General features: G+C 36.8%; 1 protein-coding gene across 1 annotated transcript in view; it reads right to left on the bottom strand.

Moving 5' to 3' along the window:
- CCT5 (chaperonin containing TCP1 subunit 5) overlaps positions 1-18,938 on the bottom strand; it is an 86,357-nt gene that overhangs the window by 42,591 nt on the left and 24,828 nt on the right. Inside the window, exon 4 of the mRNA XM_090412350.1 lies at positions 6,339-6,537. Coding sequence (XP_090268476.1) covers positions 6,339-6,537 — 199 coding nt within the window. The remainder of the gene's footprint in view (positions 1-6,338; positions 6,538-18,938) is intronic.

Raw genomic sequence — 18,938 nt, 5'->3', positions numbered from 1 at the left:
AAATTTGCATAACTGGGGCAGCTGCTTAATTGGGCTAAAATGTTCTAGTCACGATGTGTCCCAATTAACCACACACGTCGATGTATGCATAAGTGCGTAAATAAAACATTGCAGATACAGTGATCCTGCAGAAAAGATGAAAAAAAAAAACTTTCGGCTAATTCAAAGAGCTTCAACAGAATAATTTGATTATCTCACACTGGTGTGAAAATTAGCGACAATAAAATTAACATTGAAAATATGTAGAAACATGGAAAACTTCAACTGCATTCTCAAAGAACAGAACAATTAAAATATTTCAGCTATTTAGACACAATTCTTAGTGAAGATGGCACATTAAATATGGAAATTGACAACAGAATTAGTCGGAACACTAAATTAGCTGTATACAAGACAGTGTTCAAACCAGTTTTAACTTATGGATCTGAGAGCTGGGTCAGAAGTAAAACACTTGACCAAAGACTAGAGACCACAGATATGAGAGTCCTGAGAAAGATTAGAGGCGTGAACAGATGGCATCAATGGCAATATCATATTAAAAATGAGGATATTAGGAGAGAACTTGACATTGTCAGCATCCAGGAATGCATTAGCAGAGCTAATCTCAGATGGTATGGTCACTTAAATAGAATGGGAGAGGAAAGATTAGCAAAACAAGTGTTCTCTGCCAGGTTGGCAGGAAAACGACCCAGAGGAAGACCAAGATATAGGTGGATTGATACGGTACAAAGTGCCTTAGACGATAGAAATATAAGATCCGATAATTTTGGAGTCTTGACAAGTAACAGACTGATTTGGAGGAAAATTGTAGATAGGAAGTTAGTAATGATGTAAATTTTTCATGTAGTACTGTCATATTCTGTACACTCCTTGAGGGTACATGGCAGGAATTTGATGATGATGATGATGACAACAGAATTAGTAAAGCTGATCATGGTAAGGAGTCATATGAATAAAGAATAAGAGAAAAATTACTCAAAAAAAAAAAAACTAAACTAGAAGGATCTGAGAGTTGAGCTAGAAATAGAACAGCAGATAAAACATGAGAAACCAGATACATCTGTGGTCTCCAGTTTTAGTGAGAAAATTAGAAGAGCAAACAGATGGTAGAATTATATTAAAAATGAAGATATTTGGAAAAAGCATAACACATCTATGATTCAATATTTTGAGTAGAGCTAATGTAACAGGGTTGTGGAGTTGGCACATAAAACCTTCAACTCCGACTCCAGTTTTCTAGCCATTTCTCCATTTAAACTTAAAAAGGCTGGTTGTGAAAAAAATGATAGAGATACATACTGTCAGATGTAAAGAATATTGGTAGTTGTGTTTGGCCTCCAGTAGATTTCTGATCTTTCTTTAGCCCTGAAGCAGAGGGAATGTTTTATTGCTGTCTTTCTCATTCACAACTTCTAACACTTCAGGATGAAAACACTGCAAGTGTCTTTTTAAATCTGATGCTCTTGTAGGTGCATTTTTATCAGAACCACAAAAACTACTAATTTTTGCATCACATGCTTTTTCACAATCACCATCTTCTATAACACATTGACACACTTTACGTTTACCATCTGTTGTTATTGTGAAGTGTTCAAAAACAGCAGACTCTGATGACACTTTTTTTTGTTATTGTGAATTTTTCATGGAATGCCACTTTCACTAATATATAAATTATCATAAAATGTTTTATTTTGAAATTTGCAAAGAACTTGAAATTAAAAGATATCCTGAAAAAAATAGGTGAATCAAATTATTAACTGTGAAATAGGAAATTTTAACATATTATTTATATTACAATTTAAATTCATTAGGAGTCTGTACATTTTTACCACCTCCTAATGAATAGAGTAGAGCTAATGTGAATTTTGTTTCAGACTCCAACTCCACAGCTCTGGCTAATGAAAAGTCAATTAAACAGAATGGGAAAGGAAAGGCTAGCAAAATGTAGTTAATGCTAAGATGACAGGATAAAGATTCAAAGGATCAAGAAAGAAGTGCCAACAATTTATAGATTATGGAAGAAAATGGTTGACAGGACATTAGTAATAAGAATCACGTATTAGTGTCATAGTATCCTGTTTAAACCACGAGGATACAAATCAGGAAATTAACAAGTTTCTTAATCTGATCACATACTCCAGTTCACGAAACACATGGAAACAACACTGGTGTCCAAAACCTAAGAAAGATCACAATTTCTGAAGATTACAACTGCAAATTCAGATGATCAGCTTGTAAGTAAAAAGCGGGTACACATTCAAATTTTCATATTGCAGGCAAAGGGATCACATGGTAGCACCTCAACAGGATAAAAGGCAAAAGGCTACATTAAGCAAGTTGTGTTTGAAGGAAGCTCTTTTTTGTGAAAGAATAAAGTTGCAAACTTGGATGTCTTGTAATGCTTCAAATACATCATCTAGATGATTTAATGCAGGGAAAAATTATTGGAAAGCTTGAAGAAGGCCTCAGAATTACTGATATTGCCAGTTAGTTTGGATTTCTCATAGCATTGTATCCAATCTCTGGGCAGTATTTCAAACCACTGGAATGTATTCCAGATGTTTGCTAAGAGGTCAATCTTGCTCTACCACTGAGCATGAAGACAGATTTTTGGTTATAACAGCAAAACATAATCAACATGCTACAACAGGTCAACTTGCAAGTTTGCTCCAACCATGCACAGTATGTATGCAGACATCTCGACAAACTGTGGCAAGATGTCTGTGACAAGTAGGCCTATACAACCAAAGGCCCGTAGATTGCGTCCTTTTATCCACAGCTCATTGTAGAGAACGTTTTCAGTGGTGTTATCCATAAAATTGGACAAGGTACCAATAGGTAATATACCTTTTTATAGATGCGTTTTTCCTCTAGAAAAACACATCTTTCTTCCAATTCTAGAAGACACTTAATCTGGCTTGAAAGTTGTACTGCTTACCATCATGAGAATGTTCTTGAAAAGGATAGATAGCACTGCTGGAGCTCATGGCATGGGAAGGCATTATGCTTAACAGACAGTGTGAGCTACAAGTGCTGGAAAAAGGGACTATGACTGGTAAACAATATTGTAATAAGGTTCTTCAACATTATGATATACGAGTATTAGAGATACTTCTGAAGACTGAGGATATTAATCTAACTGAGTCAGCAGCATGCTCCCCAAATCTCAACCACCATAGAACATGTTTGGGACACAATAGGGAGATGCACTGCTGCTTGAAATTCCCCTACAGAAAACGAATGAGTCCTTATCCTTGTTCTGAAGGAGGAGTGGGCCAGTTTTCCTCAAGAACTACCGAATCACTTGGTGCTAATCACGGTATGTTGCAAGAGCTGCATAGCAGTTCGGGATAAACATATTCCATACTCAAATGTCTCTTTTCACATAGTTTTCCCGTAAGCTCTGTACATAATTCCTTAACTTAAGAAATTTGTAACTTTTGCCAAAAACGTATTGCAATTTAATTTGTATGAAATTTTATTTATAACACATTTTTTGGTAATATAAATTTTTAGTATGCTGACAATAAATCTATGCTCACATTTGGTGGTAGTCATGAAAATTTTTTCATGACTACAGCCAAATTTTTTCATGAATGCAAGTAAAAATATAGTTCGTTCTTAGCTTTTGGACACTAATGTATATGCTGAAGTTCTCTTGTTAAATTTGTGATTTTTGTAAACTTCATAAGAGAATTTACTTGATCACAATTTTACAAGTAGAAACCTTAATAAGAAAATCGTGCTTGCATCTAAGTATAAAATGAAATAAATATATTGAAAAGAATAATTGTTAACTCGTATAAGAACATTGATTGTATAATATTAGAAAAATGAGATAATTAATTTACAGTATTTAGTTATAAGAATTTTGCATGTAAAAGGCTTGCTTATTATATACTTGAAACAAGCAATTGTAAGTTATGCTAATTCTTAGAAAAAATAGGTGAGCTAATAGAGTTTGATAAAGCTGACTCATAGGGTTACCTAGAACCGAAGTAAAGTCCAAGGTCACGGTTCCTGATTTAGACACTGCTGCAGGTCAGTCATGTGCATACGGCCCACCAAAGATGGAAGGTTCAGCAGGGAGATGCCACCCTAACAGGTTACGAGAAACGTATCCTAATGTCATGGGGGGGGGGGGGATTAATGACAGGAGGTGCCAGTAGGGTCATAATATAAAAGGGTTAGGAACCCCCACCCACGAGGTCTTTTGCCAGTTTTCGTTTGGAGGTTACCTTATGCAGTTTCCTGAGTGACGGTCAGGAGTCCCCTCCGTCTGCCACGACACGGAATATTAGTGTGGGATTTAGGTCCCGTTTTCCTACCATCGAGAACAAAGGACACCACACGGTCGGAAAGAAAGGTATTTACCACATACTAAGCCAACCCTAGTCTAAAGGAAGGAGACTATCAGTGGAAATTGTGGATATCCTCATGGCGAATCTGACGACTGCAGAACAGCAGATAGATCGTGTTTCCTTAGAAGAAGCCTGATATACTGCAACCAAGATGGCCCTCATGTTCCGAAGTACCCCAAATATGTCCCACTACAGAAGGAAATTTTCTTCAGGAATCGCAGACAAGTAACGTCTAGTAGAAGAGTTTCATCAAACGGTATTGTGAAAAGTTTTATGTTAATTCTGTTAATTTAATATGACTGTAATTGTAATTCATATTGTAAGCAATTGAAGGACTTGACTGAGAGTTGAAGTAGGACTTTAGCTTACTTAATAGTATAGAGAAAAAGGAAACTAGTTTATCAGTGTTACTGAATGAGTGATAGTGTGTATAGATACTAGTATATGTAATTTACCCTTAACTGAGAAAGGTCAAGAGAATTGAATGTGGCGTTTATTGTAGTAACGGAATTGCTAAGCTCATATAACTCTTGTAAATAAATGTGTGTAATCCAATTGTGTCTAATTAAATTATTGTGCTTAACTGGGTGAAAGATTTGAGGCAACTTTATCATTGACGGGAAAGCCCCTTTATCTTGTGTATGTAGAGTCCTTTGTGGAGGCATAACAGTTTATCCCACGTGCTAGTGTGAAATTTTCAATGTTTGTATTTTGCTTATCTTATTAACATTGTATATCTTAGTATTGAATTGTAGTTTTTAGAATGTAATGTACTGTATTTATGAATTTAATAAACTTTTCCTTATCAAATATTCAGTTGTCTGAAATAGCCATTCAATGCACGGCTTGTTATAACGTACAAACCCAGGTGCGGGGAAGAAAAAGTTAAGTTAAGAGATCAAGGTTACGACTGCATGATTATTTCACTTCTAGATTTAGGAATTTGCTTCTTGTTTTAAATTTCTTTATAAACTAAACATCCTAAATGGCGCAGCTTTAAAAAATAAATGTTTTAGGATACTAAGAGGAGCAAGAGAGCTTAGATTTCTAGTACAGAGGTGACGATATGTGAAGAAAAAGGATAAGATATATAAAGGAAAGGAAAGTATAAGGGATATATATAAATAAACAAGAATGGGACACAACGCTCTTTGCTACTCTTGTACTCTGAAAATATTCTTTCCATGAAGTAAAGCACTTTCTTTTGGTGTGTGTGTGTACTGAAGGGGAGAGAAAGGAGAGTACTGAAGTACCAAAGTACTTTTTAATGCTTGCTAAAGCAGCCACAGCAAGTAACAATAACATCCACAGTTGATTTTCACTATATCAAAAACTGTTATAACAAACAAGCCTACTATGGGGAGAGACTGGAGAAATGTAAATTGCTGAGTTTAGCGGATAAGAAGAAAAGCTGACATGAATGGTGAAGAAATTATACATATACTGGAGGATGAAAGGTCATCCTCCAGTATATGTATAAAGTTATGCAAAGGAGTAATGAGTGGGGGGGGGGGGGTGAAAAATTTTTTATAACATGAAGAGTGGGTGAGTACGATGTATTACTAAAATGAGCTCAAGGTTCAAAGAACAGATATGTAAGGCTGAATAATATGTTTCATGATGTGTCTATTGACTCCATGGAGGCTTGTTATATAATAATATGCTATTGAAAAGTTCTGATGAAATCTACTCTGGTATAATGCTATACTAAAAGGAATTCATTATAGCAAACTATTCATTAGAATAAACTATTCCTGTGATCATTACAAAAATTTTCTCTAATAAAAATCAACTATATTAGTAAGAGAGATCATTTCACTGGTCAAAAAATACTGAAATGGAAAGTAGGTCATAAAACTCAGAGGCTTTTAGTTATAAAATTTACATAGAAAATAAACTGAAGATTTATAGTTTTCTGGATAAAAATTGTATTCGCCCTGTAGAAAAATGGCATGCAGCAAATGAACAGAAACTCACACTTTAGATCCTAGTGTTGTCATAGCTGTCTGAATTAAAGGCTCCAAATTGTTTTTATCTATTGGAAAACTATCACTAATCTTCTCTAGGTGATCCATAGCAAATCGCGCTGCCATTTCATAGCCATCTGCAATACGGATAGGATGAATTCCACGATCCAAGAGCTGTTCTGCTTGTTCCAACAATGCCCCAGCGAGAACTGAAGAAAACAAAAATAGCATTTATTGTTTATAAACATAACAGGCTAAAACATTACAACAGTAACAGCAGTAATTAAAGGAATCGACTCTGTAGTCACAAAAAAAAAAAAAAGAAAAAGAAAAAAGAATGTTTCTTGTATCCTCTTGATTTAGACAGAGCAATGACATTATGATTTCCTAATTGTTAGTTCTAGAAATTTCTGCCATGCTCCTCCACACTGTCTTCTATCCATTACTTTTCCTTCCATTACTGTTTGCTTACACTTGGGTGGGAAATATATAACTTCATTAATTCAACCTTGGTATCCTTGGTCTGGCTCCTACTGATAAGCCTCAATAAAAGTTGAAACAAGTCTGGGTTAGTGGCCCTTCTAGCACATCTGAAAGGAAATGTGCTTTGCATCTGGTGTGAAGTCATCTGCCTCTATATACAAGTGGTTTAGTCATGAAAATACTTTACATGTAAACTTTGTCTGCTTAGATTTAGATACAGGATTAAATAAGAATATAACTTTTTCTTAACAAAGTTTAATCATTTACCTACTTGTATGTGATTTGTACCATTGATTCAGCTATCACTATCTCTGCAGATCTAGCTGCTACTCATGAGACCTAAATAAAGGTTAAAACCAGTGCAGGCAGTGACAGGATATATAAAGACAATTTTATGTCAAAATTATCTACCACAATATATAATCAGCCTAGTCATAAAGTTGCACCATGTGCTCACTTGGGTAAAGGACAAAAACAAAAATTATATATTCTTTGTTTGAAATCTTTTTCACTTCTAGAAATCTGTCAAACTCTTTAGATAGCCTTCAAACCTTGTATAGTGCTTCATTACTGAGCATGGTCTTGGCAGTAACAGATGAGTATCTATTTGTAACAAGGACTTCAGTTTTCCAAGTATTTATAGTCAATTATATTACATACAAATTTAATTGCTGATAAAAGTTTTCTTGCAATATACAAAACATTATGTGTGCTAAATGACCTATGAAAAATTTTTGATATGCAGCTTTTCTTTAACTTTTACTTCTGATAATGAATTCACATTCATTATCAAAAGTCTTCTTCTTCCTAACCTGAATGTTAGACCAGGTGGCCTGTTCCGGTCTCATGCCATCTCTTTCTTGATCTTCTGATTCTTCTTTTTCCACTTATTTTATATTTGTATAATATTTTCAGTAGTCTGCTGCTGTCCATTCAATTTAAATATTGTATCCATTTTTGTTTATACTGGCTCACGTAGTAATTAACTGGTTTTATATTCAGAACCCAGGACAGAGCTGACTACTACCGGGTGGGTCCCCAGGTGGCGGATCGGGGAACAGCCTTCAGATATGGAGGCTAGCTGCGATATAAGCAGAGCAATCTGGCGAATAAGCAGCCGTGGACCAACAGCGACTGAGCTATCAGGGCGTAGGGGGGCAGAAGTGGCAACTCTGTCTCACTTAAAACCTCACAAAGCCCAATGACAACTCGGTGACATGGCGAGTAGTGCCCCCATTAAATAAGTACCTGCTGGGGTCACTGCCCCTGACATTGGGAAGCAGCATTGTCAGTACTGACACAAGGTTGAAGCCAAATGATGACGGAAAAGCTTGTAATCAGAGATTTGCAGATGGCAATATGATTATATTGTGTACGTCTGTAATACTGCGGAGCAGAAAGCAAATGGAGAAACTACTGCTCTACCTTATCTCCAGAACAACCACCATAGCGAGCAAACCCATACAATTGGCCCCAAGTTCCCGGCGTCCCTTAAATGGGACAGGGGTGCGAAGAATCTCCGGGCTCAAAATGGTGTCCACTTTTAAAATTGCAACTTGGAATGTCAGAACTCTGTATGAAGCTGGCAAATTAAGAAATACCACAAGAGAAATGAAGAGGCTGGGCATCCGGATTTTGGGAATTTGCGAGACAAGATGGCCAGGATCTGGAAAGTGTCAACAAGATAATACAACAATGTATTACTCTGGGAATGATGAGAACAAATATCGACATGGTGTAGCTGTAATAGTAGATGAAGAAATCAATAAATCGGTACTAAATTGGATTCCATTTTCTGAAAGGATAATGCTGTTACAACTTAAGGGAAACCCCGTTAACATAAATATCATCCAAGCTTATGCACCCACAGCTGACAAAAGTGAAGATGTTGAAGAGTTTTATGAACACCTAAAAGAGATTAAAAACCTAACAAAGAAACATGATATAAACATAGTGATGGGTGACTTCAATGCAAAAGTAGGAAGAGGGGGTGATGGAGAAATTGTTGGCGAACATGGCTTAGGCACCAGAAATGACAGAGGAGATCACCTAGTCCAGTTCTGTCAGGAAGAAGATCTAACAATAGCAAATACCTGGTTTAAACTTCCACCCAGAAGACTGTACACTTGGAAATCGCCTCAAGATAACCAACATAACATTGTCCAAAATCAAATTGATTATATACTGATAAATAAAAGATTCCACAGTAGTATAAAGAGTGCAAAGACTTATCCTGGAGCAGATATCTCATCAGACCACAATCCCATAGTTGCAGAAGTACGTCTTAGATTAAAATCAGCTAAAAAATCACAAAAGAAGAAAAAGAAAATTGATGTAGAAAAACTGAAAGACCCGAACATAAATAAAAGTGTCAAGACACAGCTTAACCTGCGATTACAACAGATTAACATAGAAGAAAATAAAAGTGTGGAATCTCTTTGGAATAGCTTAAAGAATGCCATCGTAACAACAAGTATTGAAGAAGTAGGTTATGTGAATAATATAAAACAACAGGAATGGATGACAGATGAGATTCTTTCTCTTATTGATACAAGAAGAATGTACAAAAACAAAGACCTAGCCAGGTATACAGAAACAAAAGAAGCCAAGGAAAATTGGATGAAAAATTTATGTACTGAAATTGAACTGCTTCAGAAACAACATGATAATTTCAATCTGTATAAGAAAATCAACGAAATTTCCGGAAAACTGAGGAAAAAGCAAATAGTGTCTCTAAGAGAAGAAAATGGAAAAATAGTTCTAGAAGAAGAGAATAAAGCACAGATTTGGATAAAATATGTAACAGAACTTTTCAATGATACTAGACAGAAGCCTATAAATATAAAAGATAACATTCAAGGACCAGCAATCATGAAATGCGAAATAGAGAATGCTATACGAACAAGTAAAACAGATAAAGCCAGTGGACCAGATGGTGTGCAAACAGAATTTTTAAAATTAATAGAACCAGATAACATCAAACTTCTTGAAAAACTATTTAATGAAATATATGAAAGTGATGAATTTCCAACAGATTGGCTCAAATCTACATTTATCACTATCCCAAAGAAACCCAAAGCGAATTCCTGTGGTGACTTCCGACTTATTAGTCTAATGAGCCAAACATTAAGAATATTTTTGAAAGTAATTCAGAATCGCATTTATAGAAAAAGTGAAGAAACTCTAAGTGAAACACAATTCGGCTTTCGGAATGGTTTTGGTACTAGAGAGGCCCTTTTCTGTACCCAAATATTGATACAAAAATGCATAGAAAAACAGAAATCTGTCTTTATGTGTTTCATAGATTTTGAAAAAGCATTTGACAAAGTCAGACACACTAACTTAATAGAAGTCATTCAACAAACAAGGCTAGACGAACAAGACATAAGACTAATAACAAATCTGTATTGGAATCAGTCAGTTACCGTTCAATTACCACCAGTGATATTAACATCAAAAGAGGAGTGAGACAAGGATGTGTGCTCTCACCACTCCTGTTCAACATATACACAGAGGTAATCTTTAAAAAAGCATTGGAAGAATGTCCAGAGGGAATCACAATAAATGGAAAGATTGTTAACAACCTACGATATGCAGATGACACCGTGCTAATTGCAGATAACATTATGGATCTCCAAATACTCATTGACAGAGTATACATAGAAAGCCAAAGAATGGGAATAAATATAAACATCAACAAGACAAAATACATGATCATCAGCAAACATCCAGCCTCAATGAAACTGACACTCAATGGGAAAAATATTGATCAAGTGTCAAGATATAAATATCTTGGTTGTTGGCTTAATGAACGGTGGGATCCAGAAATAGATATAAAGACAAGGATTGAAGTTGCACGGCAGTCCTTCATGAAAATGAGAACACTATTCTGCAATAAAGACCTAAACATGGACGTCAGATGCCGAATGCTGAAATGTTACGCGTGGTCTATTCTGCTCTATAGAGTTGAAACATGGACATTGAAGGCGACAACCATCAAGAAAATCGAAGCCTTTGAGATGTGGCTATACAGAAGAATGCTAAAGATATCATGGACAGAAAAAATTACCAATGAAGAGGTCTTAAAATCCATTGGCAAAGCTAAACATCTTGTACAAATAATCAAGAAACGAAAAACATCATATCTTGGCCACATCATGAGAAACAGCAAATACCAACTTCTACAAACTATTTTGGTAGGAAGAATTGATGGCAAAGGAACTAGAGGAAGAAAAAGAATATCATGGTTTGACAACATCAAGACGTGGACAGGAAAGAGCAGTGCACAACTGCTCAGATTAGCACAAGACCGCAGTTTGTTCGCCAAGATGGTCGCTGACCTTCGATAGAAGATAGCACAATAAGAAGATATTCAGATATCTATGGTCCCACTTGGTATATCCAGCTATTTATCTGAGAAATTATTTCTGCAGTTTGAATTCGTTTTTCATCTTTCCTTTTTGGAAGAGTTGGTTTTGACAAAACATTATATAGTCTGATTCTAGTGTGTTTTTGTACTAGGGATGACTAGGGATTATCAAGTGATTTCCTGAATAAAATAAATATAACAAATGCTAATTTTATCCCCAATCTCTGTAATTTTAATACCCAGAATAACAAAAGCTGTCAATAATCATCTGTAGATCAATTTTTAAAGTACACTAAAAAGTGCAACTTAAAGAAGTAAACTGTGTAACGTGGTGAGGGAGGGGGGGCTAAAACTGATGTTAAGGATACCTTATCTAAATGCAAATTAAATCAAGTTTATTAACCAAGGAGTTAAGTTACCTACTGAATAACTATAAAAACATCTTACTCATCAGATAATCTGCTCAAAGAAAAAGACTAAAATAACTATATAAAATAACCTTGTTTACAGAAAATAACCATAAAAATACAATTGTAATAACTAGAACTTAGATGTAATAGAAATAAAATTGCAAAACTATATATTTAACTAGTGGACCCACTCATACATTCATACTTAAAAACTGTTAATTACTTCTTAATAATCTTTCTTTTAAAGAGATAACACTAAACACTTGCTTAACTCTGCCAGAAGGTCAAATGCACCTTCCCACAGTGTGGTCTGATTTTTTTCACTAATGGGATCCTGGTGTTTCAGGCAAGCAATGTTACGTGACCTTGAAATGTAAATGGAGAGCTGAATATGAAAGCAAAATGCACATACTTTTACAAGATCAGTTCACTAGTTGGAGGAACTGCCAACCTGATCTCCAGGTAGTCAATGACTTTCACTGCCGTGAGTGAAACACCACTACCTTGCTTAATGAATGCCTGAAGGGGTTATTACAATGTTCAGATTCTCTCCTCAGTGCGATCTCTGGTTTCTATATCTTCTCTTCACATATGCAGTTTCATTGACATCACTCAAGGTTATACTCAACACACTGTAACTAATTTACCGAAATTACTTCCATTTGAGGATACAGCAGAAATAACAAAGAAGATACAAATACTTTTACATCCATCCATTTGTAGCTAAGTTAAAATTTAAATAATGTACACAGCTGCTTATATACATCAAAACTTGATATGCTATTTCTTACTGAAACTGGTAGCCTCAACAAATACTGTCCACTTCAAATATCCAAACTATATTCGACATGATTCCTTGCATTATAAGTATAATACATGGGTGTCCAAAAGCTAAGGACAAACTTCATTTTTACTTGTATATAAAAAAATTTTCATGACTACAGCCAAATGTGGATATAAATTTTGTACAAATTAAATTTGCAAAAGTTGCAAATTTCCTAAAGACATAGTTAAGGAATTAATGTATAGCGATTACAAAAAACTTTGCAGAGAGACATTTCAGTATAGAACATGTCTACCCAGAACTGCTATGCAGCTGTCATAACATACCATGATTAGCACCAAGTGATTCAGGAGTTCTTGAGGCAAACTGGACAAGGCCTCGTTTGTTTTCTGGAGGAGAGTTTCGAGCAGCAGTGCATCTCCCTATCTGTCCCAAATGTGTTCTATGGGTTGAAATCTGGGGAACACGTTGGACACTCAATTAGATTAATATCCTTTGTCTCCAGAAGTATCTCTAATGCTCGTGTATGATGTGGTGTGGCATTATCATCCATAAAAATGAATTCTTTGCCATAGATAGAATTCATTTTTATGGATGACAATGCCATAAAAATGTCAAGCAGACCACAGGCTTACTTGTTGCAAATGTCTTGCCAGAGCTAGATATCTGCATACCTGTGCTTGAATGGAGTTGACTTGCAAGTTGACCTGCCAATGGTGCATCAATTATGTTTTGCTGTTTTAACCAAAAATTTGTCTTTGTGCTCAGTGGTAGAGCGAGGACAACTCTCTTAGAAAACATCTGGAACACATTCATTTGGTTTGAAATACTGCCCAGAGATTGTCAAATGCTATGTGCAATTCCAGACTATCTGGCAATATTTGTAATTCTCCGGCCTTCTTCAAGCTTTCCAATAATTCTTCCCTGTATGAAACATCTAGATGATGTATTTGGAACATTACAAGACATCCAAGTTTGCAACTTTATTCCTTCAAAAAAAAAGAGCTTCTGTCAAACACAATTCACTTAGTACAGCTCCCTATTGCCTTTTATTCTGTTGACTGCTACCACGTGACCACTTTGTGTACTGAATCAAATCAAACAAAACAAACAAATGAAATTGACAATTATACAAATTCCCACAAGCTGATTTGCCTGAATTTTCAGTTGTAATCTAGGAGGTTGGTGTCGAGGCTAGCTGGTGAACGGTCGTGCTATCGGAGAGCTCCTGAGAGATTTGTGTTTTTTGTTGATTTATTGGTGTTTTGGATTCAATTTTTTTTGTTTTGGTGTTTTGGATTCAATTTTTTTTTGTTTTGGTGTTTTGGATTCAATAATTTTGGTATATTATTAGAGCTTTATTAACGTGGTTAGTGTACTAAGTGTTTTATAACATAATCTATGTCGGAAGTCGCCGCTAGATGAATTCATAATGAGTAGTGTTCGTGCAAGCTCCAGATAAGATAAGTATCATTTTCAGTTATCGATACAAATTACTTAATATTGTGTAGTTTTGTTTTGTTTGCCTTGCGTATTTTAGTGCGTCTATTTTTGGTGTGTTATAACGTTTAATTTGACAAAACACGTTACAGATAAATATGGCACCTGTGCGTAGGAAAATGGCGGCCAGTAATGAAGGTTCGCCATCGTTATCTAAGAACGGTAGCATAAAAGAAATGAGTCAGTGTACTAGCTGTGAAATGTACGCTTTGCGGAGTGCGGTCGGAGTGTGGTTAGATGATGATAAAGGATTGAATGTGTGTAGAAAATGTAGGGAGAATGCGGAATTGAAGTGTATTTCGGATCTTGAGTGTGATATTTTTGTCAACCTTCAAAATGAAGGAAATAGGGATATGACAAGAAACGGCAAGGTTGTACATGAAAATTGTGAGAGTGTGAATGCAGAAAGTGTGAATGATAGTATAAATGGTTTCTCAGAGAACAAAAAAGATGAGATAGATGCATTGAGTGAGATCGCGTTGTTGAATAGTGCGATAGAAAGAGCAAAACAGCAGATAGAGTGCATGAATAAAAGTAGACTGAATGAACCAACCAATAATAAAAGGTATGACAGGAAAAATAGACGTATGAATATGAACATGAACAAAATGAAGGATAGAGTGCTGTATGGAGACTCGTTAGTACGAGGTGTGTTAGTAGAGGACTTGACAAAATCGTACCAACCTGGTGCGACCATAAAGGACGTAACTGCGTCTATTAGAGAGCAAAAGGAAAGGGTGAAAGAAATGATTGTTGTGGCAGGTATGAATGATTTGAAAGGAGATAAAATGGAAATGATAGAAGACCTGAATGAATTGTTTGAGGTAGCAAAAGAAAAGAGAGAGTTAGAATGATTAGTCTTTTGCCACGGTATGACAGTGAAATGTTTAAAAGGAGGGCTATAATTGCAAATGACTTTATGCGTGGGTTATGTATGACGAGTGGTGTGGAATTTGTGGATGTGTGGAGTGAGTTTGATGGGCGAAAGGATCTATATAAGATGGATGGCTTGCATTTGAATGGTTACGGTGTAAGAAGACTTGAGAAAGTGTTGCTGAATGTAGTGGATGTGCAAATTCAGGGAAACTAGATTTGTTAGGGGGGGGTAGAGATACAGTCCTTAAGGAGGCAGTTGAATGTAAGAATGAATATAATATGCCAGAGCAAATAATGACAACAAATCAGAGTGGGATAGTTAATATAAGGCATCAAGGTAGGGTTGGGGCTAATGGGGGTCTTAAATTCATGTACACTAATACTAGGAGTATTAGGAACAAGAAGGAAGAGTTTTTGGCCGTGGTTGGCACTTCCAGACCACAGGTTATAGGTATTAGTGAAACATGGCTGACTGTAGATGATATAACTAGTGGGATTGAATGTGATGGGTATAGTGTGTTCAGGAATGACAGAGAGAATAAAATGGGGGGAGGAGTATTGTTGATGATAGCTGATGAGCTACAGCCAAGGAGAATAGAAGTTGAATTGCAGGATAGAGAAAAGAGCACATTTGAGGCCATTTGGTGTGAGATTGTGGCTAGCAGAACTAAATATACAATTGGGTGCTGCTATAGACCAGGTGATGGAAAAGATGGTGGTGACAGTATGCACAAGCAAATAGAAGAAATGGGTGGAAGGAGGGTGATTATTATGGGAGATTTCAACTATGGTCGCATTGATTGGAGTGAGGAGAGGACACACGGGAAGAAGGAACTGGATTTTATGCGGTTATTAAGGGATAACTATCTGCGACAGCATGTAATGGAAAATACTAGGGGTCAGAGAGTGCTTGACCTAGTAATTACATCTGAGGATTTGGCTGTAACAAATATGACCACATTGCCACCAATCGGTGAGAGTGATCATAGGGTCTTCACTTGGGAGGTGGCTAAAGGTGTAGAATTTTCAATTAAGACAGGGTACATGTGGAATTATCGGGCAGGAAAGTACGACAAGCTTAGGAGTTTGATTGGTTCAGTGCCATGGCATGTACAACTGCAAGGACTAGAAGTTGATAGTGCATGGGAGGTAGTTAAGAAGTGCTTGCATGAAGCAATGGCTGACTGTATACCTAGAGTCCGAATAATAAATCAAGTAGGGGTTAAATGGATGAATAACACCATTAAGCTTGAGTTGCAAAAAAAGAAACAACTATGGAGGGAATTTAAGGAGAAGGGTGACCGGCAGGCACATGAACGGTATAAAGCGCAGGCCAGAAGGGTGACGAGTGTGGTAAGAAAAGCAAAAAAGGATTACGAAAGAACATTGGCCATGCAGGCTAAAGAGAATCCTAAACAGTTTTTTAGATATGTAGCAAGTAAAAGGAAAAATGTACATGGCAGATTGATTTTAAAGAATGCCGATGGTAGGGAGGTAACTGAATCAGTTGAGATAGTTGAGTTACTGAGTGAGCACTTTGCAAAAGTATATCATCCAGGTGGTGACATTGCAGAAACGAATAAACCAGTAGATTATACGGGAATTGTGGTTAATGAAGTGGAGGTGAGTAGTCTATTGCATAACCTCAATGTCAATACATCTGTGGGATTGGATGGTATACCAGCTCGTGTTGTACGAGAAGCAGCTAAAGAATTGTCAGTACCCTTGACCGTTTTGTTTAATTTGAGTCTCGGGTCTGGGTTAGTCCCGAGAGGGTGGAAAGAGGGGAAAATAGTTCCACTGCATAAAGGCGGTTCCAAGACTGCTGTTGTAAATTACCGACCGATTAGCATATCAGGAATCATTGTCAAGGTCTTAGAGAAAATAGTCAAGAGGAAAATACAAGATTGGATAGAAGAAAATGGGATACTGTATCAGGGACAGCATGGTTTTGTGAAGGGTAGGTCATGCCTCAGTAACTTGCTCACGTATTATAACACAGTGACGGCTGAACTGGATAAGGGTAATGGGTTTACGGTGATTTTACTGGACCTTGCCAAGGCCTTTGACAGGATTCCACATGGAATTCTAATCAGTAAATTGCAGCATATGGGAATGGACATAGGGTTGGTAAGATGGATAGGAGGGTGGTTGACGGAGAGATATCAGAGAGTGGTTTACTCGGGAGTAGAGTCCACAAGACGGCCTGTGACTAGTGGTGTGCCACAAGGATCTGTTCTTGGACCACTGCTGTTTAATTTGTTCATAAATGATACAGGAAATGATCTGAGAGGAACAGTTCATTTGTTTGCGGATGATGCGAAGTTGGGTAGGGCAATAGTGAATGCAGATGACGTCAAAATTTTGCAGGATGATTTGGATAGATTGGAGGTCTGGGCTAAGGAGAATGGATGTCAGTTTAATGTGGCAAAATGTAAGGTTATGCATTTTGGGGTGAAAAGATTGGCGGCAGTTTACTGCATTGGTGGAACCCAGCTCCAGGAAATTGATGAGGCACGAGATTTAGGAGTGTTGGTGGCTAAGGAATTGAAATTTAGGGGACACATTGCAAAAGTGACCAAAACAGCTCATCAAATCACTTGGTTGCTGAAGAATACGTTGACAAGCAGAGACAAGCAGGTTATTGTTCCTCTCTATCGAGCCTTGATAAGACCCCATCTAGACTACTGTGCTCAGATTTGGTCACCTAGGTTTCTTCTTGATGGGGAGGAGGTGGAGAGGATCCAGAGGCGAGTGACCAAGATGATAGCAGGTCTGTGGAATGAACCGTATGAGAACAGGTTGAGGATTTGTGGGTTGCAAAAATTGGTTGATAGGCAGAGGAGGGGAGATATGATTGAGACATTCAAATTACTGAAAGGTTTCTATAAAATTAATTCAGAAGATATTTTTGAGAACAGGGCTGGTTGTGGGAGGACTAGGGGACATCCATGGAAACTGGGCAAAAGTGTGGTTAGTAAAGGTGTTAGAGCTGGATTCTTTACTTTTAGAGTAGTGAATGAGTGGAATGCGCTCCCTGAGTCTGTGGTGGATGCTGTGACAGTGAATGAGTTTAAGGCGAGGTATGATAGATACTGCATGAATGTCAGATAGTTGTGATGAATATGATTTGGGGCCTCCCTCGATGAGTCTAATGACTCCCTGGAGTTGCCCGTAATAATAATAGTAATCTTCAGAAATAATGTTTGTCCTTAGGTTTTGGACACCAATGTATCTAAGCATGTGTGAAATAAGATATTCCATGCCAGAAACTGCTAAATATGGAATAATTTCTTTTTTAGCTCTGCTTCAAGTCAAAATTTCCTTTCCACACTGGTGATTTCATTTGGTACTCTTCTAATTTAAATAACTACCCTGACTTCTGATTATTGCTCTCTGAAAGTTGATTTTCTGTGATCTATTTACCCAATCCAAGTGAGATTACCTTTTTTGGAGACTATGTTCATAATTCAAACCGACTTTCTCTAACTTCAAAGCGGAAAAAATACTAAGGCATACTTGCTATTAGCAATAATCTAACAGAAAGCCATCGTTGAATCGTTTAAGAGGAAAACTTGGTTTCCTTTTTCCTAATGGCCTGTACTTGAAGGCTTGTTGTATAATCCTCAATATTGTCCCAACACTTCGTCTTGTCTTACCCAGATAACTCTTCTGAATATACTGTAGTTGTCAGCTCTAGTGCCATAACCTTGTATTTTCTTTTTTATTAATTAACCTTCATCCAGCCAATCTCAACTTTCTCCTCTGGCTCTGAAATAGTACCAGATGACACTTCATTATTTCTACACCTCTTTTACATGGTCTGATTACTGTTTTCACTTTCATGATCATAACATTTGCTCTGATTAAATAACTGAAATACTCTTTGCTGGATGAAAGCCACATCTTTCACTCCATAGGAAACATGAAAGTTTAATTCATCAAATGTGCCAAAGAAATCCTAGATTAAAAAAAGTAAGATAAAAATACTCAAATGACTCATCGTATGTTATGCTTTCGTGCAGGCGTACACATTTTACTGCGTAAGCGTCCGTAATCGATAATCCGATGGAATAGGTTGGTTGCTCCTTATTCCCAGTAGTATCCCATGTCTGTTGAAGCGTGTGTTCATGGGGCTGGTTTGCCTGCTTTGCAGGAGGAAAAACCCAGGATAAACTGGGGAAAAAA

This window comes from Typopeltis vanoorti, chromosome 22 (genome assembly GCF_054136105.1).
Source record: "Typopeltis vanoorti isolate ZY-2024b chromosome 22, IOZ_Tvanoo_1.0, whole genome shotgun sequence".
In the NCBI taxonomy this organism is placed as follows: Eukaryota; Metazoa; Arthropoda; class Arachnida; order Uropygi; family Thelyphonidae; genus Typopeltis; species Typopeltis vanoorti.
This window is presented reverse-complemented; position numbering and strand designations above follow the sequence as displayed.